Raw genomic sequence first — 22,373 nt, forward strand, 5'->3', positions numbered from 1 at the left:
TTGTAGCTCTTTGAGCAGGGTATAAATGTAGACCCTAGGGCCTTGTAATGAGATATCTATCAATCAATCAAACACAAGTTTTTACTTATATTCTAGCATCTACTTTTTCGACGACTTCGTCATATTTTCCTTTTTACTACGAGTTCTTAGGAGTTCGTCGACTTAAGCTCGGCGTATTCTCGAGTTCCGCGTGAATACCTCTTGGCCGTGACATCCGGGCGCATCGCTGTTGTCAGAACCAAAGTATTCGAGTTATCACCTTTGCCGATAGTAAGGTCAAATCGGCTGGTACGCCTTAACGTTTGAATCAGGTATTAGCCATTTGTGTTTGCAGATCCACTTTTTCACCAACACATATGCATTTCTATCCTATTTACTTTGTTTTTTCAATCCTACATTTTTTTCCCAAACGAAGAGTTAGGATAACAGTGAAGGGCAGAGATGGATAATATTGTTAAGCCGAGGGTTAAAAAAAACTGAAACTTTGCCCACAAATAATTTATCCTGAGAAAAAAAACCTTTTCCTAAAAAAATCTGGTGCCACCAGATGGGTTGGCCCCACCTTCCTCCTCCTCCCATCAGATCTCACCAACCGCGCCCTTCAAAACCACACGAAGCCAAAGAGTGGATTATAAATAAGCCCTCCCAAACCCCTTCTCTTTCCCGTGCTCCTCCTCTCTCTCTTCCTCCTCACCTATCATCGCCGCTGCGCCGTCTCCTCCGCTCTCCCGTCGACCGGGTAAGCAACCGCCGCGCGCCCCCCCTCGCTCGGGTTCCTGTTCGTTTCGCGCTGGGTGTCGTGGGGGATCCGTGACCTCGCGCGTGTGGTCGATATGCTCTGCTTCCGTCCGCCCCCGCGCCGCCCGATCGGCCTGGCGGCGCTGCTGGGATCGGCGGTGGGCTGGCCCGCCCATTTCTCTCCTGATCCGGTTCGTCCGGCGGGGTTTGGTCGTGGCGCTGGAGTATCGTCGATCTAGTGATGCGGGTGGGTTAGTTTGGCCTCAGAGCAGAGCTCTGGATCTGAGCTCTGCTCGGTCCAATGGATCAGTTTGAGTGGGCAGGTGGTTCGCTGTCGCTTGGATCGCGTTGGGGGTTAGATCTGATAGTTCCGGGCGTTGCTGCGGTTCGTTTCGCCCGCAGGGGGGGTTTTTGGATCTGAATGGGTTTTAGTTTTTTTAGTTCAGTCCATGTTGACTTCAGTGATGATCACTAGTATTGGCTGGCTTTTGCCGGATCATTATTATTTCAGCTGCTTCGTGCGCGCGTCTCTGTCGAGATCCAAGTATTTTTTATTATCACTACTAGACATGATCTCTGCATGTTGTATACGGAGTAGTAGCTTGTGCTGGCACCCAGCGCATCAAGCGTCTGTCGTTTGACTGTCTGGCTGGATGCCCTTCCGTGTGGTTGGACTTGTGAGATCTTCGGATTGGGAATTCGGGATATACCGTGAGCCACTGCGTGAACGAGTGGAGGTGGACTTCCATGTGCCGTGCTGGACTGCTGGTGTCCTGGATCCACCAGCTGGTAACCAATTATTATTAGTTAGGTCAAGTGTATCTAGTTGGCCAGCACCCACCCCTCGGGACTGGGGCCTACTTTCTGTTGGGGGTTGGTGGTGTCCTCCTTAACCACCTGACCTATCTACTAGGATACACATATTTTGTTCCTTGATTGGAACTTTAATTTTATCATAATAGTTTAGTCTTATTCTTGTTTGGAACCAGTGGATCTGATGTAGGAACCGATGCATAGGAATCAGGAGTTTTAGATGTATTAAATCCATCATAGTGGTATAGTGGGGACAATGCTGTTTTTGTTGGATTATCAGCGATATATGAGTACGAACATGGAGTCCATAGTTACCAATTTGATTGGCAAAGGGTTTATCATGTAGTAATTCTTAACTTGTATTTATAATACGGATGCCTTATCTGTGTTTCAAGATCACATTTTCAGTATGCTCTTTTGTCAGCATGATCTTAACCATATTATTCTCATCAATATTCATGTCCCCTTTTACAATAATTCACATGGTGTTTCTGATTGTAATTCTATTTATGGTACAGAAAGATGGCGTCCCACATTGTTGGATACCCTCGCATGGGCCCCAAGAGGGAGCTCAAGTTTGCCCTTGAGTCTTTCTGGGATGGGAAGAGCACCGCTGAGGATCTTGAGAAGGTTGCTACCGACCTCAGGGCCAGTATCTGGAAGCAGATGGCTGATGCTGGGATCAAGTACATCCCCAGCAACACCTTCTCCTACTACGACCAGGTCCTTGACACCACCGCCATGCTCGGCGCTGTCCCAGAACGTTACTCATGGACTGGAGGAGAGATCGGGTTCGATACCTACTTCTCCATGGCTAGGGGCAATGCCACTGTCCCTGCTATGGAGATGACCAAGTGGTTTGACACCAACTAGTAAGTCCTTGGCCTGCTACTAATGATAATTTCAATTTCAGCTTTTGTATTTAATTTTTTTGCTGACAAACTTTGTTCTACTTTGGCAGCCACTTTATTGTCCCTGAATTGGGCCCTAACACCAAGTTCTCCTACGCTTCTCACAAGGCTGTTAACGAATACAAGGAGGCTAAGGCGGTAAGATACATTCGTTATATTTCTGTTTTACCTATTCTCCTAATGTTAGTTTCCTACTTGTGTACTTGATTGTCTGATGGTTGCTAATACATTCCTATTTATGTTGTCATCATAATTACCCGATGAAGTCATTTGATAGTTTAGCATGCTGCCTCAAACTAGTAGTGATCATTCATTTTTAATCCTGCACTTAATTAGTAATTTGGATTAACACAGAAACTGGGATGTACATCCAGATATCTATTGGTGTAACATTTTGGAAGCTTATTATTGTGATATTGTCAGATCAAATTGGTTGCAAACAAACTTGGTACTTTTGAGCTTCAGTTCGAACTTGAGCATCGATACATTAAAAAATGGCTTTCTTCATGAAAATGACTATTTTAGGCTACAGTAAGAATGTTAACTGAGCTGTATTGTGCCTCTGACAAGTTGGTCTCATCTTGCTTTTGTTGTTTTGTTTTTGTTATTTTGCTATGTTGGAGATTGTCTGAAAAGGATTCTGAGTTTAGTGTATTTTCATTTTTCCTATGCCATAAGCAGTAGGTCACACAGAGTGACATTACTATAATTCAGAGTTGCATTATTTCTTTTGCGTTGTTTACTCTGAAATATAAAAACATGTGCATTTTCTTGCAAAGATTTCATCTACTTGTTTGTATGGCTTATATGTTGTTGCCTCATGCAGCTTGGGGTTGATACCGTGCCAGTACTTATTGGACCAGTCTCATACCTTTTGCTCTCAAAGCCTGCCAAGGGTGTGGAGAAGGGATTCCCTCTTCTTTCCCTTCTTAGCAGCATCCTCCCTGTTTACAAGTAAGATTATAAACAAGTTACTAGCTACTGCTGGCCCTTGAGTCTTCAGTTGATAATTTGATGCATGATGATTGTAGGGAGGTCATTGCTGAGTTGAAGGCAGCTGGGGCTTCATGGATTCAGTTTGATGAGCCCACTCTTGTCCTCGACCTTGATTCTAACAAATTGGCTGCGTTCTCTGCTGCATACGCAGAACTGGAATCTGCACTTTCTGGATTGAATGTGCTTGTTGAGACTTACTTTGCTGATGTTCCCGCTGAATCATACAAGTATGTTAATTCATTTCACTAGTTCACCCTTTTCTCAACCATTGTTCCTCCCAGACCCTTTTGTGATGACAGCATACTCATTGTTCTTTGAATGCAGGACCCTAACATCTCTGAGCGGTGTGACTGCTTATGGTTTTGATCTTGTCCGTGGAACCCAAACTCTTGGACTTGTCACGAGTGCTGGTTTCCCTGCTGGAAAGTACCTCTTTGCTGGTGTTGTGGATGGACGCAACATCTGGGCTGATGATCTTGCTACATCTCTCAGCACTCTCCAGTCTCTTGAGGCTGTTGTTGGGAAGGGTAATCATACTTTCACTGTTTATCTGTCATAAGATTAGATTTGTTTACAGTTGGCAATATCTGATAATGCCTACCATTTGTTCAGACAAGCTTGTTGTATCAACTTCCTGCTCACTCATGCACACCGCTGTGGATCTTGTGAACGAGACTAAGCTTGACAGTGAGATTAAGTCGTGGCTTGCATTTGCTGCCCAAAAGGTGGTTGAGGTTGATGCTCTTGCGAAGGCATTGGCTGGTCAAAAGGATGAGGTATGGCTGTTTTGTTCTCATTCTCTGCTGTCTTAACTAGTCCTTGGTGTTTCTTTTTCACACATACAAACTTATACTGGCCTATTCATTTCTGCAAATGTCATCTACAGGCTTACTTTGCAGCAAATGCTGCTGCTCAGGCATCAAGGAAATCCTCTCCCCGTGTGACCAATGAAGAAGTCCAGAAGGCTGTAAGTACCTTGCCTGGGGTTTAAAAGCTTACACCTGCTAGTCCAATTTTGATTTGTTCCAACCTCTTTCTGTGTACTGTTACAGGCTGCTGCTCTCAAGGGCTCTGACCACCGCCGTGCAACCACCGTTAGTGCTAGATTGGATGCCCAGCAGAAGGAGCTCAACCTCCCTGTCCTTCCCACGACCACAATTGGTTCGTTCCCACAGACTGTGGAGCTCAGGAGGGTCCGCCGTGAGTACAAGGCGAAAAAGTGAGTAACATTTAATACTTATGCATCACTTGCCTGACTGTATTTTGGCTGTATTTCTTATTGGAAATTCACATTGCAGGATCTCTGAGGAGGAGTACATCAGTGCCATCAAGGAGGAAATCAGCAAGGTTGTTAAGCTCCAAGAAGAGCTTGACATCGATGTGCTTGTGCATGGCGAGCCTGAGGTTAGTGCTCTTGAAATTATTCTGCTAGTTTTTGCTGTGCATTTGAGATAAATTACGATATCATAATTGTGTAGTCACATTTAAGTAACTCTTAATTGGCCTATGTTTTACAGAGAAACGATATGGTTGAGTACTTTGGTGAGCAGCTCTCTGGTTTTGCATTCACTGCCAATGGCTGGGTGCAATCTTACGGATCAAGGTGTGTCAAGCCACCGATCATCTACGGTGATGTGAGCCGCCCCAACCCCATGACCGTTTTCTGGTCAAAGACGGCCCAGAGCATGACATCTCGCCCAATGAAGGGAATGTTGACTGGTCCAGTAACAATCCTTAACTGGTCCTTTGTGCGGAATGACCAGCCAAGGTCAGTAACTAAAGCAGAATGATTTAGTTATGGTTTTCAGAGCATCATTTTCTTCTTCCATTTATTGACTGACATATTGCTCCTATCTTCCAGATTTGAGACTTGCTACCAGATTGCTCTTGCGATCAAGAAGGAGGTTGAGGATCTTGAGGCTGCTGGTATTAAGGTTAGTATTTTTGTTACTTTTCTTGGTTTCTCATTCAATCAAGACGTTTACGTACGTTAATGGTTGATCATACTATTGCTTATTGTCCTTTGCAGGTTATCCAAATCGATGAGGCTGCATTGAGAGAAGGTCTGCCACTCCGCAAGGCTGAGCACGCTTTCTACTTGGACTGGGCCGTCCACTCCTTCAGAATCACCAACTGTGAAATCCAGGACACCACCCAGGTCATTCTCTTGAACTGTGCTGTGCAGCCTTGGCAGTATGCCATATATTCGCATCACCATATCTTCGGCATTCCAACTGACTTCCATCTCTTGACAGATCCACACCCACATGTGCTACTCCAACTTCAACGACATCATCCACTCCATCATTGACATGGACGCCGATGTGATCACCATCGAGAACTCCCGGTCTGACGAGAAGCTCCTCTCCGTCTTCCGTGAGGGTGTGAAGTACGGTGCTGGCATTGGCCCTGGTGTCTACGACATCCACTCCCCCAGGATCCCGTCCACCGAGGAGATTGCCGACCGCGTCAACAAGATGCTTGCGGTGCTCGACACCAACATCCTCTGGGTGAACCCTGACTGTGGTCTCAAGACCCGTAAGTACGCGGAGGTCAAGCCCGCCCTAACCAACATGGTCTCTGCTGCCAAGCTCATCCGCACCCAGCTCGCCAGTGCCAAGTGAGGACTGTCGTCTCCGCCATGGCCTATTCCTTTAATTACAAGGAGGGTGTCATCGAAGCCATTTGTTTCCAATAATCAGGGTCCCCTGTTCCCGTTCTGCTCCATCTGTTTTTAGATTAGTATTTTTCTTGGCTCGATGATCGCCCCAGGCAATACCTGTTTTACTCCATTTGGTGGTTCAGAGGCAAGTTGCCCGTGTACTTGTATTGTAAAACTGAGTGGTATCTTTGCAGTGTTTCATCTGCCACTCCGAGGTGTGTCTTACTCAAGGTAAAGATCTCGTATCGGGAAGTTAATATCTAATTGTGTTTGCGCTCAGGTTAATTGTACACTCCCATTCTCTTTCATGAACGCATCTGTCAATCTTGGACTCTGCGAGCTAGAACGGGAACATTCTGGTTTTCCAGTTGAATTTTTGGGTGATTCAAGTCTTCCATTTGTCTATCTTGTACTTTGGGATTTGGAGCATTCAGGTTTTCTAGTTGAATTTTTGGGTGATTTGTGGTAAATTCCCAGCTGCAAGGCACTCTGTTTTGCTTCCTTTGATATGGTACACATGGTCAATTCTGCTTTGCCTTTGGCACATTATGCACGGTCTCCGTGCACTACGCCGTGTTTATTACACGACATCATGTGCGATTGCAAAGTTCACATCATCAACACAACACATAATTACAACACAAGCAACACTTGGGACATTTTCGTTCCATTTGCAGTTTTGCGCTGCACCGTCTAAATAAGCAGCAGGCAGAGTTGCTAGCTTTGCAGGGTGCGCCACACGGCCACGATGACCCCAACGAGCACGGCCACGGCGGCAGCAGTGTTCACCAGCAGCTGCCGTCCCGGCTCCGGCGTCATAGTCGCCGTCGTCGGAGCATAACCCACCGCTGGCAATGCCCGAGCTCCGCCGTTCACCTTCCCTCTCACTTCACCGCCTAGCTCCTCCGCTCGTTTCGGTTTCTTCTCCTTCTTCTTCTTCTTCGGTGGTGGCGCCGGCCTACCGTCTTCCTCTCGCACCATGGTACTGGTATCTTGCAGTTGCTTCTTGGGCGGTTCTTCCTCTGCTCCACGAGGAGGCAGCGGCGCTGGAGGAGCCGGCGTCGTCTGCCACAATGGAGGAGCCATTGGCCCTGGAGCAGCAGCCGGCGTCCGCGTCCCATATCGCGACGCCGACGGTTTCGGCTCCTCAGCACCCACCCCTGTCAGCGCCTCAGCGGTGGGCCTCGCCGTAGGTGGTCCTGGCAGCGGCGGCTCTGAATAAACAGGACGGCGAGCTTGTTCGGTCAGCGGTGGCGACGGACGTGGCGGTGGCGCTGTCGGCTCTGAATAAACTGGCCAGCGAGCTTGTTCGGTCAGTGGTGGCGACGGACGTGGCGCTGTCGGTTCTGAATAAACAGTCCGGCGAGCTTGTTCGGGTGGTGCCGACGGCGGTGATGGGCGTGGAGCCGGCGCCCGTGGCGGTTCAGGGTATGTATGAAGAGAAGGCGGCGGAGGTGGTGGAACACGCTGCTGCGGTTCGTAATGATGACTTGGAACAGGAGGTGGAGGAGGAGGAGGAGGCTGGCGCAGCGGCGGCGGCTCAGGATACTTAGGAGGCTGAGGCGGTGATGGACGCTGGCGTGGTGGCTCAGGATAAGTACGTGGTGGCGACGGCGGTGGCGGTGGGGGCTGAGGCCGACGCGGCGGTGGCTCAGGACGCGTAGGAGGAAGAGGCGGTGATTTACCCTGACGTGGTGGTGCTGGTGCTGGTGGCGGTGGTGCAGAATAACTTGGGAAACGAGGTGGCGATGGGGGCCGACGCGTCGGCGGCGGCGCTGGCTCAGAATAACTTGGGAAGCGAGGTGGCGATGGGGGCCGACGCGTCGGCGGCGGCGGCGGCGGCGGCTCAGAATGACTTGGGAAACGAGGTGGTGATGGGGGTCGACGCGTCGGCGGCGCAGTGTATCTTGGAACAGGTGGCGGCGGCGACGGTGGCGGCGATGGCGATGGCGATGGCGATGGCGATGGCGATGGCGATGGCGATGGCGATGGCGATGGAGACCGATGCGGTGCCGCCTCGGAATAACTTGGAACAAGCGGTGGGGGTGGTGGAGGCGGTGGTGATGGACGTGGTGGCTGCGGCGGTTCAGAATAAGCAGGAACGGGGGGAGATGGTTGTGGTGCCGATGGACGGCGACGTGGTCGTGGTCGTGGTCGTGGCGGTGGTGAAGGAGGAGGCGGAGGCGGAGGCGCAGGAGGCTGTGGCAGCGGACGCGTCGGCGGCTCAGAGTACGCAGGAGGCCAGCGAGGCTCTGGTGCTGGCGGCGGCGACGGAGTGGGCGAGTGCGACTGCGGAGGCGGCGGTGGCGGCGAGGGCGTCGTGGCGGCGACGATGGGGAGCGTGATGATGAGCTTCTCGCCTTCGAACCTGGCGCGGACGCCGTCGGCGTCGCAGTTGTCGGGGAGGCGGAGGTCCTTCTTGAACCTAGCCCACCGGCCGCCCCGTGTGGGTCGCTCGCCGGTGGCGCGGAGCACGCCGTGGTTGTCCACCTGCACCCTCACCTGGTCCTTTCGGAACCCCGGCAGCGTGATCTCCACCACGTCCTGCTCCTCCCCGGCCAGCTTCCACTCCACCACCGGGTCGAAGTCCTCGAACACCCGCGCCGCCGCCGCCGCGCTGCTCCGCCGCCGGTCCATGGCAACCAACCAAATAAAGCTGCTCGCTTTGCTTTCGCAGCGAGCGTACACGGACAGCGACTCCCTCGACGTGTATTTATGGTATCGGGTCATCACGACGACGCCGCCGCCGTATTGACGCCATGGAAGGGTTGCTTGGTGAGGATGCGCAGCAGAGCAGGAGGGAGGCGGCCGTAGGAGTGAGAGCTGTGGGTTGGGTCACCTCCGTCCTTGGGGCAAGGACATGGTTCCTTTCTTGATGCCTCTGTGGTGGTGGTGGCATCCATGGCTCTCGCTCTCCATTCCATTCCATTCCATTCCATGGAGGGGTGCTACTGTAGTGGATGGAGTGCTAGATGAAGCAGGAAGGCAAACAAGACCAGAGGCAGAGCACACGTGACGTGACTTGCATTGCGGGTCTATGTTAATTCCGTGGCTAGAAATCAAATTAAATTATGATGATTGATTGCTATATAAACTGATTGGTTGACCCGAAGATGTTGAAATATTCAAGGACATTTGCAATTGCAGTGCAGTATATTTTGGTTGCGGGTATTCTTTTCTGAACCTGAACGTTAGCATTTGATGAAGACAATATATGGGCCTAAGGGCCTAGGCCTGTCCGTACAAGATTTATACCACTGAGTCGGCCCAGCAAAGAGCCAGAGCAGAATGGAAGAAGTCCACTTTACGTCCCTCAACTTTCCCAAAAGTCTGATTTTCATCCCTGAACTTCAAAACCGGGTAAAATACATCCCTCAATTTTTGAAATCATGCATATTACGTCCCTGACATGGCTATGAGCGGTTTTGAAGGCAGTTTTGTCTTTTTTATTTTTATTTATTTTGGCTGAATATTTGTAAAATTATAGTAAATCACATAAAATTCATAAAATAGTAAATATGATTTTGTTGGACTCCAGATAAGTAGATCTACATAGTGAACATATAATATAGTATGCTTTAGTACAAAATTTTTATTGTAGCTTTAGATCTGTGTTTTTCTATAATTAATTAGAATAATTCATAGCTATAGTTTGTGTGGTCTAATTGTGGTGATTTTTTTATGTTAGACTAATTATTATATGTTTAAATTATGGTAAAAATTTCATACTCATTAGATCATGTATAACTTAGTTATAGATTTATTATAATTTAACAAGCATAAACCTAAATAAATCTATAACTAAGTAATACGTGATTCAATGAGTATAAAATTTTTACTATAACTCAAACATAGAATAATTAGCTCACCATATAAATTTCATCACAATTGGACCATAGAAAATGTAGCTATAATTAGTCTAATTAATTACAGAAAAACATAGATCTAAAGATGCATCAAAAAAATTTGTACTAGAACATACTATATTATATATTCAATGTGTAGATCTACTGATCTAAAGTCCAACAAAATTGAGTTTTTTATTTTATGATTTTTATGTGATTTATTGTGATTTTTCAAAAAATTCAGCCAAAATAAATAAAAAGAAAAAGGTAAAACCGCTTTCAAAACCAGGTCAAGGATGTAATGTGCACAGTTTAAAAGTTGAGGGATGTATTTTGTCCGGTTTTAAAGTTCAGGGACGAAAATTAGACTTTCGCGAAAGTTGAGGGATGTAAAGTAGACTTTTTCCGAGCAGAATAGGTGGCGGGAATTGCGCTTGACAGGTAAGTGGGCCTGTGTTAGCCCATGAACCCACGCTTACGGATATGAGTTTTTGTTGTTGTTATTATTATTATTATTATTATTATTATTATTATTATTATTATTATTATTATTATTATTATTATTATTATTATTATTATTATTATTATTATTATTATTATTATTATTATTATTATTTTGAATTTTGCAATTTCCCTCTCAGCTTGTCAATTGGGAGAAACGAGTCCATTGGCTATGTGAATGAAGTGAAAAATAGACACAAATCTATCGGTTGAATGGCAGAAAACTAGGAGGATTCACTTAATCTTTACTTTGGAATGATGAAATACAAAATACCAAAATTTTCAGGTTCATGTTTAGTTCCATTAAAAATGCAGAATTTATTGCCCTCATTAGGGCCTTTGGAGGCTCTTTTGGATTTTTTTGATCTCTTGAGGCCAAAATCCAAAATGAAGAATAACCACCTTTGTACCAAAAAATTTGCATAATGTTTAGTTCCATTATACAAAGTAATGAATCAAAATCTAATTTTTTTTAGAATAAAAGAGGAACTAAACACAGCCTAATTATTGTACTTTCTCTAACACTTTTGTCCTTTTTTTTATGTGCTACATATCATAGGCCTTGTTTAGTTCACCCCGAAATTCAAAAACTTTTCAAGATCCTCCGTCACATCAAATCTTGTGGCATATGCATGAAGCACTAAATATAGAAGAAAACAAAAACTAATTGCACATTTGTCTGTAATTTACGAGATAAATTTGTCACAAACAAACAAAATGCTACAGTAAAAAAAATCCAAAATCTTTTCGGAACTAAACAAGGCCATAGTTTCCTTAATAGACAAAGGTCACCAGCGAGAACATTTGCAGGAAATCACCCCCTCATCCAGCAGCTCGAATCTCAAGAACATTGAATCTGATGGCTCGGCAATAAAAACAACCGGCAACGCCAACGCCGCCGGCTCCGCAAATGCCCGCGCACGCGCGCATGCGCGCCTCCGCCTCCACCGCCGCCGTAGCCTGTATAGCTGCGCATGCGCCGCTGCCAGCACCACGCCCTCGCCGCCGCCAAGTCCCACGCCGCGCTTCTCAAGTCCGGCGCCACCTCCCCCACGCCCTGGAACCAGCTTCTCACCGCGTACTCCGCCTCTGGCCCCGGCTCCGGTCTCGCCGCCGCGCGCAGGGTGTTCGACGAGATCCCCCGCCCCGACGCGGTCTCCTGGAACTCCCTCCTCGCCGCGCACGTCGCCGCGGGCGCGCACCGGGACGCATGGCGCCTGCTCAAGGACATGCACGCGCGGGGGCTCACCGCCAGCACCTTCGCCCTCGGCTCCGCCCTCCGCTCCGCGGCCGCCGCGCGACGCCCTGAGCTCGGCGCCCAGCTGCAGTCGTTCGCCGTCAAGTCCGGCCTCGTCGACAACGTCTTCTCTGCTAGCGCATTGCTCGATGTGTACGCGAAATGTGGCCGATTGAGCGATGCTCGACGAGTGTTTGATGGAATGCCAGTGCGGAATACCGTTTCTTGGAACGCGCTCATTGCTGGGTATGCGGAGTCTCGGAAGCCGGCACAAGCAATGGAGCTGTTTCTTGAGATGCAGAGGGTGGAGTTGGTCCCAGATGATGCGACATTTGCTGCGTTGCTAGCGACAGTTGAGGGCCCGAGCTGGTATTCCTTGATGCAGCAGCTGCATGGGAAGATTGCGAAGTATGGTTCAGCGCTGGGGTTGGTAGTGCTGAATGCAGCAATCACTGCATACTCGCAGTGTGGCGCGTTTGCAGACTCTAGAAGGATCTTTGATGGAATTCAGAGTAGGGATTTGATATCATGGAATTCTATGCTTGGGGCCTATGCTTACCATGGGATGGACGATGAGGCAATGAGATTCTTCGTCAGGATGATGCGGGAGAGTGGAGTTCAGCCTGACATGTATAGCTTTACAAGTGTCGTAAGTGTTTGTTCTGAGCATGGGTGTGATGATCGGCAAGGGAGATCAATTCATAGTTTGGTTGTCAAGATTGGGTTGGAAGGAGTCACACATGTTTGTAATGCTATGATTGCCATGTACACTAGGTTCACTGAGAACTGCATGATGGAAGATGCATATAAGTGCTTTGATTCTTTGGTCTTTAAGGATGCAGTCTCCTGGAACTCTATGTTAACTGGATATTCGCATCATGGTTTGAGTTCTGATGCTTTGAGATTCTTCAGATTCATGCGAGCAGAGAATGTTAGTACAGATGAGTTTGCACTTTCTGCTGCTCTCAGGTCTTGCTCAGACCTTGCTGTACTTCGGCTAGGTAGACAAGTACACAGTTTAGTCATCCAATCTGGTTTCTCTTCCAATGACTTTGTTTCAAGCTCACTGATCTTCATGTATTCTAAGTGTGGAATGGTTGGTGACGCAAGAAAGTCTTTTGAAGAGGCAGATAAGGGTAGCTCAGTGCCCTGGAACTCTATGATGTTTGGTTATGCACAACATGGGCAGGCACAGACTGTGACTGACCTCTTCAGTGAGATGCTGGACCATAAGGTTCCTTTGGATCATGTTACCTTTGTTGCCCTGCTTACTGCCTACAGCCATGGTGGTCTTGTAGATGAAGGGTCGGAAATTCTCAATTCGATGGAAACTAGGTATAAAATTCCTCTGCGAATGGAGCACTATGCGTGTGGAGTTGATCTATATGGTAGGGCTGGGCAGCTTGACAAAGCAAAAGAGCTTATTGAGTCTATGCCATTTCAGCCAGATGCCATGGTGTGGATGACCCTTTTAGGTGCTTGCAGAATCCATGGGAATATGGAACTAGCAAGCGATGTGGCAAGCCATTTATTTGTGGCAGAACCTCGGCAGCACTCCACCTATGTTCTTCTTTCCAGCATGTATTCTGGTCGTGGTATGTGGAGTGACAGAGCAACAGTGCAGAAGGTAATGAAGAATAGGGGATTAAGCAAAGTTCCTGGATGGAGCTGGATCGAGGTGAAAAATGAGGTGCATTCTTTTAATGCAGATGATAGGTCACACCCAAGGATGGATGAAATCTTTGACATGTTAAGAATGCTGCTTCAGGTTGCACAGCGGTTTTGCTCTTCTGGAGATGAAGAGATTCTCATGAAAATATCCAGTGATACATGACCTGCAACCTTTGTGTTGTACATTTCTTTCTTAGCCAGCTAGTGTTATCCATTGTATCTCTAGGCATTGCTTAGCAAAGATATGTCAAAGTTAATGCAGTAACATTTATTTGATTCAACTTTTGTGCTTGTAATTTCCACCTAGCAGATTCAAATAGTAGTAACAGCTTAAATTTACAGTTTTTTGGAAACTTTCAAGGTGTACATCTTCTACTGATGTGGCTTGGCTCTCATGATGAAGCCCTACGCAATTTACTCCCTATATATATTTATGAGGAGAATAGTAATAGTCTTCATTTCCTTTTCTGAGCTCTTATTCATAATTAAACTTTTCCACATACTGCTTGCTACTTGTCCCAGGCAAAGGGTGCATATAGAGGTTGGCATGCCCATCTTCAATGTGTTTGCCACATGGCTCAAGTGTTCTGCCACCATAAAAGCTTTTATAGACACGACACGAGAGATCATGCAGTTTGGTCTATGAAAGGCGAATAATTCAAATTGTTTTCTTATGCCATGAAGCTTGTCTGGAATGCCATGAAGCTTACATTCTTTTACTGAAGTCAACAGCCATGTAACTCCAGCTCCAGCCTGAGTACAATGTTCTGGAGTGATGCTGGAAGTGTGGTGAAAAAAAGAGTTGTTGTAGAGAAACACAAGCACTAAGCAACACATATCTTCTTGGTAGGTGTCTGGTCATGCCCTAGCTGTATGAACCCAATTTTCTTAATAAAATCTGCTTTGTAGGATTGGCATGCCCAAAACTTGTTATGAAATACAAATCAGAAAAAAAGGGAGCACATTTTTGTGGATCCACTGTCTACCTTGAAGCAGCATTCTGGCTAGTCCCTGGTAGTGTCTGTGGCAAGTGAGCACTGGAATCCCTTGGCAACATAATGTTTTTCATGCATGGTCACCTGTCGTTGACGTGCAGCACTGCACTTTCAGGCCCAATGATGAAGGCAAATATAGTTGAAGGTTGTTCACAATACTGAATGATACACATATGCGCTTAGTGAGAAGGAAGTGCATTCACAAGTGTTACTGTCCAGGTTTTGTTATTCAACCAGTGTTAGTCGCAGATGAGAGATGGTCTGTTTAGAGTTATGGTTCTGCATTGGAACTGTACCACTGATAAATTGCGTAAACATGGTGATTCTGAAAGCATGTCGATTAACGATATGATCATGTGTATATATGACATGGTGAAGGCAGGAAATATCTATTTATGCACGAATTTCGATTGTGAGGCCAACACCAATATGGTCACATGAGGATAACATTGGAAGCTACTGGATGCAACCTCTGCTTTCTGTTTGTTTATGGTGTGCCAAAGTATGTGCTGTATAGCGTTATCATTTGAAAGAAATTTGAATTGTACTTGAAATTTGAGATCTCAAGTCCTATCCAACTCCATCGGATGCGCACGCGCCAAAGCTGCTTTGATTTGGTCTCCAGAAAGCATCACTGCTAAGCTGTTCTGGTCTAGGAAGGTTGTCACTTGCTCATGCTGGCTGAGCTGTTTGAGGACTCTGGCAGCTAACTGTGCTTCGTTTTCATTTCACCTTAAACTCCCTTCTTAACAACCGTGTAAGCAATCCACTGCCTACCATCTCTACTTTCTGTAACGTTATTGTAACTGCAGGCTGGTACAATTTGGAATTTTAAGTAGATATATAGATCGGTTTTGATGGTACTCGATTCATTAGTAGTGCACTACTATTAAGCTAGATATGCTAAAATGTTGCAAGTTTGTACCCCATTTAACTCATTAACCATGACAGCTTGAAGTTATTTCACAGCTACATCAAGTGTACCATGTATCAGGTCTTTTTGAGCAAAGTAATCGAAGTTGAGTATACTTGATACATATTGATGTGAATCTATTTCCCCATTTGCTCAAAGAGTAGGGTATTCCATGGGAGTGGTTTGAGTATGTGGCGAATTATAATAGCACCGTTCCAATATGACGATGGTAGTGGTACAATTAAAAACATGATATTTGTAATGACATAGACCAAACTTCTAAGTATCTTTTTAGTGGTGTCTTCATGATTTCACCAAGTATGGGGTTTGCATCATACACTTTCAATAACAATGTAATGAGACTTGAATAAGAGTCCGTCGATTATGCGACTTGGAGTCAAAGGTACACAAAGTCCTACCGGTTTGATGGCATACTAGGGATCCTTTCTTTAACAAAAATTAAAGCCATGAAACGGTAGTGGCAAATCACTTAACCATGATTAGAGAGTACTTAACTTGCAAGTGCATTGAGCAACCCAACTAGTTGAAAAAAGTCACACGTTACCATTGCCTTGCCTGCAATGCAAACATTTCTAGTGCCAAGTTCCTGTAAACACTGTCTGTCCCTTTCAACAAGGCAGCCTGGAACAGACAGAAGCAATGGGGGGTGGTCTGTGCTGTGTGTCACCTTTCTGACTTCACTGCTTTGCTTGCTTGCAGGTTGCAGATGCAGATCAAGGTGGTTGAGGCAGACATGCGTGGAGAATCTTTTCAGCTTAGGCTAATCAACTTTTGAGGATTCTGCTAGAATATTAATATACCAGCATAGCTGCACTGGCACAGCAAATCCCTGATTTGGTCATCACCTCCCCCACGAGAGAGAGGTCCTTGGATGATCACGCACACGTGCAGGTGCAGGATCAGTAGATCAGATGGACCTCAACTCGATCTGAATTATTGGGGACAGACGAACCTCAAGCAGCCATAGGAAGAAATGGAACACTATATGAGCTGCATTTAACCTGACTGTAAAATTCTGTAACCACATCAGGGGTCTGGCTACCATTGATTTGATTCTCCAAGCTTTGGATGGTCACAGTCACAGCTGGTTTTGTCCTGACCCATGATTCCTTTGTCTGCATCCTCTCCAGCATCAGCATCTCCTGACTCTTGACCTGCTGTGATCGGACATGGATGGACTTTGTTACTGACAGACAAGATGATGAGGATTAGGCTCATGCGGGATTGCGTGTCAACACTCAACCATGCAATGGTCAGGAAGTGCAGGCAATTATTGGCCGGTGGTTAAGCGATCAGTTTCTGTCCATGTCTCAAGTAGCTAGCATTCGTTTCTTGTACTCCTATTTCATTAACTTTTTCTTACCTGCAGAGTGCATACGACATGGCACTGCTGCTTAGTGTTCAAGTTGAGTTCCATCTTGTTTCTGTTGCTGACGAAAGCTGCATGCGTTTCAGTTTGCTACTACATGCACGGTAACATGGAGGAAGAAGAAGAAGAACCCAAATCGAAACAGAACCGCTAGGGACAGAAACATCAGCCTCGAGCTGATTCAGCACCACGGCTCCTGGAAGGTGACCTCTTGAGCTGCCACCTGTCCGCTGCTCCATTTTTCTGTGCCAAATTCCACAGGAACTCAATTTTATATATAAAAAAGTATCAATATTAATGTTTGTCGTGAAACATATTTTAGAATAAATATTATGATATTTACTTGATGCCATAAATGTTACTGGTATCGTTTTGACAGAGTTTGCATCTTTTTAGACGGACAGAGGTACTAGTATAATTTCAGACAAGGTTGCCCGATGAGTCAAGGGACGTTGCGCCGACGAACTTTCTGACAGCAACTAGTGCCGGCCATTGGTTCTTTTCTCCACCGGCTTCTCACTCTGAGCTCGTCGTCTTCCTCCTCCTCGTCGTCCAGAAGAGACCCGTTGAATCAGCAGAAGCCATGACTCAGCTTTGCTACCGCTATTGGCCAAAGTCAAGCAAGCAAGCAGCGATGGGGATGGGGATGCATGGGGAATGAAGGTCCTGCCGCGTGCTACCGTGCTAGGCGGCTAGCTAGCTATTTACTCACAACGCTGCGATGGACGATGGCTGCTGGTTGCCGCCGCCCAGTCACTCCAATCCATTCTTGTCTGAAACCTTGGTTGGCGGTGGCAGTCGCGACTTGACCTGTGGCTTGTCTATCAGCAGGTGGTGATGCCATGGGAGCTCTGTTCATTCATCACCAAGGTAAAAAACGCCATAGGAGCTTGGCTTTGTCTCTGCCTCCCTGATGGAAGATGAAGGACGGTCGTCAGGCTAATTTTAGCCAACTAATTTTTAGCTCTGTTTTATCTAAACAGAGATACTATTAGATAGATTATAACTTTTTAGCTAATTAATAAGCTTGTAACCAACTGCTGGTCAAACTCAGCTAACTTAGATTAATTGTAAACCTCAACTAATAATTATTAGCTCTAACCGATCCAAACAAGCTCAGAAGTACTCCCTTAGTCCTAGAAAAGTATGCAATTTTAGCCTCTAAATTATTGGTCAAGAAAGAATGCCATTTTAGTTTTTCCTAGGTATGAGGCTATATAGTTTTCATCTGTAGAATGCCCTGAGCTATTTGTTTGGCTCTATTCTGCCTTCAAATAGCTCCATTGGGCTTCTCTCCTAGCTAGGGTCACATGCATCATTTGTTCTCTTCCTCGAAATAAAATTGCATGGACACTCCGGGTCCAATTCTCTCGTAGTACCTCTGATATGGATAACATGTGGGATGATCTAAATCCATCAATTTCATGCATACAGTCTCACAAGGCATTGCCTTATCTAGGTGAAGTAGACCAGTCGTGTAATTAATCTCAAGTGAGATAAACGTGTCATGCATCAAAAGATAGATGTCATAGCTAGGAGAGAGTTGGACCTCGGATCCATTCAGTTTTATTCCATGTGCCTTTACACATCGACGGTTAGTGATATGGATACCATCCACATGCACAGCTGTAAATAGATCCAATGCATGATCGAGTTACGTACTAGTACGTCTCATCCACTGCTGCAACCTGTGGCGCAAAGACGAACGAATGGAGCTTTCAGGTGCTTGCTTGCTGCACCTGCCTGAACGTCTGAACCGCTCATCAAATTCCCAAGCACGAGAGGAGTTCCTCCGATCCATGGGCGCTGGCACCTGTCGTCGTCTGCCGTCCAGTTCCCATGGACCATGCCAGTTGCCACCATGGTCCCGATCGAAAGCTACCATTTGTTTATCATCTCTTCTACCTCGGTGACCGACTGTGACTCACCTAACAAAACTTTGCAGTGGAAGGAGAAGGAGAAGAAGTTATTAGGAGCTTCAGGAACACACGTGGTCAGTCGACGAGCCACACCAGAACACAATAAACAAGCTATCATCATCTTGCACGGATTAGCACAAAACAAATCGGAACGAGATCAGGAATGGCAGGGAATGATCAATGATGATGGAGCTAGCGAGTGAGCAAATCTGTTCAGTAGCTGATTTATTCGGAGCAGGGGAGGACCTCCTGAGCTGCCACTTGTCCTTCTCCAATCCTCCACCCCCATTTTTTTCCTGCCAAATTCCACACGACCACGAGCACGAAGCAAAACTCACTCCTCCCTCTCTTTCTCTCTCAAGTCTGAACCCACACCGATCGACCGGCCAAGAACCAACAAGATCAGAGGCAGAGCAGGCAGTACCCTCCCATGGCGTCCCTGCACAGGCTCCACAAGTGCAGGCGCAATGCCGCGGCCACCATCGTCGCCACCGCCGCCTTCCTAGCGCTCCTCCTCATCCTCTCCGTCGTCATCTTCGCCACCACCCGGCGCGGCGACCACGACCACCCAATCGTCGTCGGCACGTTCATCTTCTCCGCCGCTCATCCCACCACGACCGCCGCCTCTGCCGCGGCGGCGGCGAGCTCTACAAGGACCACAGACCGGACCTGCGAGGCGGAGCTGCGGTCGTTGCCGGACGCAGCGGCGCGGTGCGGTTACCTCTCCTGGCCGTCGCACCGTCCCTGCGCGCCGCGCGGGTACGTGCACTACCTGCGCGTATTCTACTGCTTCTTCGGCGGCGCGCCGTGGCTAGGCGCCGCCGCGCTGGGGCTCTGGCTGCTCCTCCTCTTCTACCTCCTCGGCGACACCGCGTCGCGCTACTTCTGCGCCGCGCTCGAGGGCCTCTCCGCCGCGCTCCGCCTGCCCCCCGCCATCGCGGGCGTCACGCTCCTCTCGCTCGGCAACGGCGCGCCCGACGTGCTCTCCAGCGTCGTCGCCTTCGCGTCGGCCGCCGGCGGCGGTGGGGACGGCGATGGCGATGGCGATGCGGGGGACGTCGGGCTCAGCAGCGTCCTTGGTGGCGCGCTGTTCGTGTCCACCGTCGTGGCTGGTGTCGTCGCCATCGTCGCGGGGGGGCGAGGCTCCGTCCAGATCGAGCGGCCTGGGTTTCTTCGCGACGTCTGCTTCCTCCTCGTCGCGCTCTGCTACCTCCTCGCCGTCCTGCTCACCGGCACCGTCACCGTCTGGGCCGCCGCGTCGTTCCTCTCCCTCTACGCCGCCTACGTCCTCCTCGTCTGGACCTCCCACTGCTGCGCGCCCGGTGACGACGCCGCCGACCCGGAGGACGACGGCAAGACGAAGCCCGTCGTCGACGCGGGTCCCGATCTCGCCGCCCCTCTCCTCCTCGACGTCGACGAAGACGGCGAGGCACCTCCGCCGGTGCTCCCCATCTCGTCATCCAAGCACGGCGATGCTGCCACCGTGGCGAGCAGGAGCCTCGCGCGCCGCGCCCTCGACGCGCTGCAGTGGCCGCTGTACCTGCCGCGTCGCCTGACGATCCCGGACATCGCGGCGCACCGGTGGTCCAAGCGGTACGCGGTGGCGTCCGCACTCCTCGCGCCGGTGCTCCTGGCGGCGATCTCGTCCCCGTCGAGCCCCGGCGTGGTCCTGTCGGGCGCGGTGGCGGGATCCATCCTGGCGGCGGCGGCGTTCCGCGGCACGTCGTCGTCGTCCCCGCCGGCGGGGCGGTGCCGTCGCCTCCCGTGGCTTGCCGGCGGGTTCCTGATGTCGGTGCTGTGGTCGTACATGCTGGCGCGGGAGCTGGTGGCGCTGCTGGTGTCCATCGGGCTCGTCGCCGGCGTGCGGGCGAGCGTGCTGGGCGCGACGGTGCTGGCGTGGGGGAACTCGCTGGGGGACCTGGTGGCGGACGTGGCCATGGCCATGCACGGCGGGCCGGGGGGGGCCCAGACGGCCGTGTCGGGCTGCTACGCGGGCCCGGCGTTCAACACGGTGGTGGGCCTGGGCCTGTCGCTGACGCTGGCGGCTGGGGCCCGCTTCCCGCGGCCGTACGCGATCCCGGCGGACGCGTCGGCGTACCAGGCGGCCGGATTCCTTGCGGCCGGGCTGGTGTGGGCGCTCGTGGTGCTCCCCGCGCGAGGCATGCGGCTCGACAGGGTGCTTGGGGTCGGCTTGCTCGTCGTCTACCTCGGATTCCTTGGAGTTAGGCTTGGCTCCTTGTCTCTCGGAGGACCAATCGGCGGCTCATGATGATCCATCCTTTTTTTTTTGTGAGATTATTGGGTGGTGGTGATGGATCATGGATGGTCAGGGTTAATTGGAATGTCAATTCTTGTGTAGAGATAACTACATGCATAGTTTCTATACATGTGAAGACACGTACACCCCTAGCTCTGTGAAACCAAATGTACATAGCATATTCGTGTTCAGAAGAACTATTTCAGCTAGATTCCTAGAATGGTGCCTGTCCACCCAGTTTCAGAGTCTGACGACTCACAATGCATGTGTGTGTGTTTGGCTAATTATGCTTGATTATGGTAATCTCATCAATCTTAAAATGTGTCGGTCTAATCTATAAGTGGTTTTTATAGGACAAGGACGTAGTCAACAGATTATCGATGGCCACTGATGAGTATTCATGTATCTAGACTGTCCAAATAACCTTTTGCGTTTCTTTACACTCCTATATATTAATTGTTAGTTATATTAGAATTTATAGTTATTTTACACATAGTTTTATCTAGACAGTCCAAATAACCTTTTTGCAATTCTTTACACTCCTATATACTGTTAGTTATATTAGAATTTTTAGTTATTTTACACGTAGTTTTATGTTACTTATTTGTCTAACCTCTTTTCTTTATAGCAGCTGTGTCAATTAAAAAATAGCACGTCAGAATAACTAAAACCCTTTGTGTATAAAATAAAATTAGATTTAATCTAAGCAACAACCTCAAAATCAGATGGCTGCAACATCATCAAAACATTAGGAGTCCCCTATCCTTTTACATGCATGGGACCTTATTAAAATCTAAAACACCCAAACATATATATCATGTAGCGATATATAGACACTAGTCGAATTTTATCCCTTTAATTTGAATGTTGGTTGTGCACATTTAATTTTTATTCCGACTGCATGCAACACGCATGGGCATAACCCGGCAGTGCATTATTGGTGTACCTCTCTCGTCCCTGTCACCACATGTGTATTTCGTCAGTCCCATGCATATATATGGCTTGTAGCTGCTGCATCGTTTTGTGAAGGACAGCTACAATGCAAGCTTGCAGATGATTTCAGATAGCGCCACTCCATTATTGTGCTCTCTCGTCTCCGGCCAAGCGTTCATGAAAAACGAGTAGAAATTATATTATTCCCCGGCTGGTTCGAGAAACAACTATTTCTTTTAAAGAGATTACCTCTGTTTTTTTTTTTGAAAGCAACAAGTTTTTATACAAGACTGGAAATTCTAGTGTCTCAATCAAAAGAGCAAACTGGGCCTATTACAAGAGAACAAAGAAGAAACAAGGTGTGTCTAGCAAAACAAAGACTCTGATTTCAAAGACGTCTGTGTGCATCACCAAACTTGGTTTAAAACTCCTAATCCAATAGATCAGCACATATCCTTCATCTAGGACACCTTCCATTTGTCGACTTCCTTTAAGAGTAGTAACCATCTCGGCATCAATGGCAAAGCATCATATAAAATGTCAGATGGTGTTAAAGGATGTGATATTGGCCAGGCTTCGTGTATTCTGTTGT

General features: G+C 47.9%; 4 protein-coding genes across 4 annotated transcripts; 3 read left to right on the forward strand and 1 right to left on the reverse strand.

The window, feature by feature from the left end:
* Nucleotides 593–6,418, forward strand: LOC110429673 (5-methyltetrahydropteroyltriglutamate--homocysteine methyltransferase 1). The gene is made up of 14 exons (XM_021445982.1): nt 593–739; nt 2,070–2,423; nt 2,513–2,600; nt 3,289–3,416; nt 3,494–3,685; nt 3,783–3,985; nt 4,071–4,234; nt 4,345–4,425; nt 4,511–4,677; nt 4,757–4,862; nt 4,976–5,226; nt 5,320–5,392; nt 5,488–5,616; nt 5,714–6,418. Exons 2-14 carry the CDS (start codon nt 2,074–2,076, stop codon nt 6,080–6,082), a joined length of 2,301 nt encoding a protein of 766 aa, XP_021301657.1. The 5' UTR covers nt 593–739; nt 2,070–2,073; the 3' UTR covers nt 6,083–6,418.
* Nucleotides 6,838–9,222, reverse strand: LOC8086104 (vegetative cell wall protein gp1). Its single transcript, XM_021466142.1, has 2 exons — nt 8,334–9,222; nt 6,838–8,255 (listed from the first exon to the last, which is right to left on the reverse strand). The coding sequence occupies exons 1-2, from the start codon at nt 8,848–8,850 to the stop codon at nt 6,838–6,840; spliced, it is 1,935 nt and encodes a 644-aa protein (XP_021321817.1). The 5' UTR covers nt 8,851–9,222.
* Nucleotides 11,344–13,837, forward strand: LOC8086105 (putative pentatricopeptide repeat-containing protein At3g25970). Its single transcript, XM_002442526.2, has one exon. The coding sequence runs from the start codon at nt 11,441–11,443 to the stop codon at nt 13,535–13,537; it is 2,097 nt and encodes a 698-aa protein (XP_002442571.1). The 5' UTR covers nt 11,344–11,440; the 3' UTR covers nt 13,538–13,837.
* LOC8071496 (cation/calcium exchanger 1) lies at nt 18,193–21,151 on the forward strand. Its single transcript, XM_002442527.2, has 2 exons — nt 18,193–18,536; nt 18,618–21,151. The coding sequence occupies exon 2, from the start codon at nt 19,022–19,024 to the stop codon at nt 20,858–20,860; it is 1,839 nt and encodes a 612-aa protein (XP_002442572.1). The 5' UTR covers nt 18,193–18,536; nt 18,618–19,021; the 3' UTR covers nt 20,861–21,151.

Source organism: Sorghum bicolor, chromosome 8 (assembly GCF_000003195.3).
Source record: "Sorghum bicolor cultivar BTx623 chromosome 8, Sorghum_bicolor_NCBIv3, whole genome shotgun sequence".
Lineage (NCBI taxonomy): Eukaryota > Viridiplantae > Streptophyta > Magnoliopsida > Poales > Poaceae > Sorghum > Sorghum bicolor.

Excerpts from the sequence above, each read along its gene's own strand:
- LOC110429673 (XM_021445982.1), top strand. The coding sequence starts at position 2,074 with ATGGCGTCCCACATTGTTGGATACCCTCGCATGGGCCCCAAGAGGGAG. Across the intron at positions 2,601-3,288 it reads AATACAAGGAGGCTAAGGCG|CTTGGGGTTGATACCGTGCC; the intron begins GTAAGATACATT and ends TGCCTCATGCAG. Across the intron at positions 3,417-3,493 it reads AGCATCCTCCCTGTTTACAA|GGAGGTCATTGCTGAGTTGA; the intron begins GTAAGATTATAA and ends TGATGATTGTAG.
- LOC8086104 (XM_021466142.1), bottom strand. The coding sequence starts at position 8,850 with ATGACCCGATACCATAAATACACGTCGAGGGAGTCGCTGTCCGTGTAC. Across the intron at positions 8,256-8,333 it reads GTACTCTGAGCCGCCGACGC|GCCGTCCATCGGCACCACAA; the intron begins GTCCGCTGCCAC and ends CACGACCACGTC.
- LOC8086105 (XM_002442526.2), top strand. The coding sequence starts at position 11,441 with ATGCGCCGCTGCCAGCACCACGCCCTCGCCGCCGCCAAGTCCCACGCC.
- LOC8071496 (XM_002442527.2), top strand. The coding sequence starts at position 19,022 with ATGGCGTCCCTGCACAGGCTCCACAAGTGCAGGCGCAATGCCGCGGCC.